General features: G+C 49.7%; 1 protein-coding gene across 1 annotated transcript in view; it reads left to right on the top strand.

The window, feature by feature from the left end:
• The window catches only part of LOC104502005 (1-aminocyclopropane-1-carboxylate synthase-like protein 1), an 11,941-nt gene that overhangs the window by 3,151 nt on the left and 6,800 nt on the right, over positions 1-1,990 (top strand). Inside the window, exons 3-4 of the mRNA XM_010145907.1 lie at positions 1,009-1,079; positions 1,583-1,652. Of these exons, the coding sequence (XP_010144209.1) occupies positions 1,009-1,079; positions 1,583-1,652 (141 nt within the window). The remainder of the gene's footprint in view (positions 1-1,008; positions 1,080-1,582; positions 1,653-1,990) is intronic.

The raw sequence follows: 1,990 nt of genomic DNA, 5'->3' as shown, positions 1-1,990 counted from the left end.
CCCCCCTCCCTGGCCCTCCCCCCCACCTGTGTCCATCCCGCCCCCCCCCTCACTTTTTTTTAGTATTAACTCAGGGATTTGGTTCCATTAACTATTCAGAAGTACATGATGTTTGATTATTCCCTTTTTGTTTACGTTTTGCGTCCTCTCCTCTCTGCCCCTATCCCCACCGTGCTTTCCCCTGCAGCTCCATAGAACTGGATCCTGTGAAACCCCAACAGTCACAATCTTGTCAGCGTTTAGCTCAGAGCAGCCCGTGTCCCGTGTCTGAACAGGAACACTCAAAAGGGCTCCACGGTTCGGCTGGATCTGTCTTTGAGACCAGGGTGAACTCCTCATACGGAACAAAGTGCCTGCCCCGGGGAGGGGTGATGGAGGAGAGAACTTCATTTTTCTCCTGTCTTTTGAAGGCTCCCCTTACGCTTTAGCGCTTTATCAAAACTGATCAGATTTATAGATCTGGAGGAGCTGCAGGAGCTTGGAACTGAGATATAGTTGGAAGTTATAATTCCTCCAAAAATTAATATATTGAAAGTTCATTAAAGAAGATACGTACCTGCCTGTGATTCAGAGCCCTCTCTATCTCTTTGTGATGGTCTCGACCTGAGCTTTCACAGCTGGGACTTACTTTCCAGCCAAAAGCTGTTGTCCTCAGAGCCGGGGCAAGACCCTCTGGGCCCCTTTGGGTTGCTTCAGGTGCTGGGGAGGTCTCCTGCAGACACCTTGGCATGGGCACGGTGTGCACTGCCTGGTCCACGTCCTGTGCACAGAGCTGCCTGCTGCGAAGCTTCGGCTGCAGTGCCTTAATGTCAGGCGCTGGCTTGTCACTGATGGGTTTGCTGGTCCTTGCTGCGTTCATCTGGGCGTCCAGGGGCTTTCTCAGTCCAGTTTTACCGCTGTTGAAGTTGCACGTGTGTGTGTCTGTGCCCGTACCTGGATCCCTGGATGTAACTCCATGTTTCCACTGTCACTGATGGTGCTTTTAATGGTGGTTCTCATTGCTCCCAGCTGACGCAGGCCGATATGAACGTGATGGAGCCTCCCCTGCTTCAGTACCCCGACTGGAAGGGACACATGTTGTAAGTCGGCTCCGTTTGGTAACACTTCCCTTTGGTCAGCAGGGTGGGTGAATACAGAGCCCTGCTGCTGCGCTCCCTAGTTAAAGCTTCCCTGGGCCTTTCAATCATCTTGGCAAACCTGTGCTTTCCTTGTGTTAGAAATCCTTCTGAGCGAGATGCTTTTTTCTGAATTTTCTAAAGTAAATGCAGCTTTAAAAGCACTTTATATACCTCAATAAATTAGGTAACCCAAATGTTCTTTGAAGTGTAGTGGACACTTGGGGACTTTAATCCCTCTCTTCCGTGCCTCAATTAAGGCATTTCTCATCAGAAATGTAAGTGCCATGATAGACATTATCTCGGACACCTTCTCTGTGTGTGAAGGTCAAGTGGAGGGGCCTGAGATCTCCTGTTTTCTAGCCGTTTCCCCCAGATTTACTGTGCCCTGGCTTTATTTCCCTGAGACAGGGACCTCCACCTCTTGGAGAATTAACTAAATCAGTATTTGCTTTTGCCTTTCTCAGTTTACGGGAGGAAGTGGCTCGATTTTTGACCTTCTACTGCAAGGCCCCCGCACCTCTAAAGGCAGAAAATGTGAGTAACCCGCTTCCTGCTGGTGTCTGCTCTCGTGTAGTGCCCTGCATTGTCAATCAGTCTCATCCTTCTTTTAAAGAGATGATTGGGTCAGCCTTGTGTCGTGTAAATGGGATCAATTCAGCAGCCCTTGATGCACACTTCAGCCGAAAAACTTTGGGGCTGCTGGCTGTTTGCCTTATGCTTTACTTGGGGGTGTCAGCTCCTCGTGGCACTGCTCTCGGGGGGCTTTATGTTTTCGTCTCCTCGGGACAAAGAGCCTTGGCAAAGAGCACCCGTTGTTTCAGCCAAGTTTAAACTTGTCCTGTTATTTCTGGTAGAAGTGGGATTTCAGTCGG

This window comes from Buceros rhinoceros, unplaced genomic scaffold, assembly GCF_000710305.1.
Source record: "Buceros rhinoceros silvestris isolate BGI_N320 unplaced genomic scaffold, ASM71030v1 scaffold29511, whole genome shotgun sequence".
NCBI lineage: Eukaryota > Metazoa > Chordata > Aves > Bucerotiformes > Bucerotidae > Buceros > Buceros rhinoceros.
The sequence above is the reverse complement of the archived record's forward strand: the minus strand, read 5'-3'. Positions and strand labels throughout refer to the sequence as shown.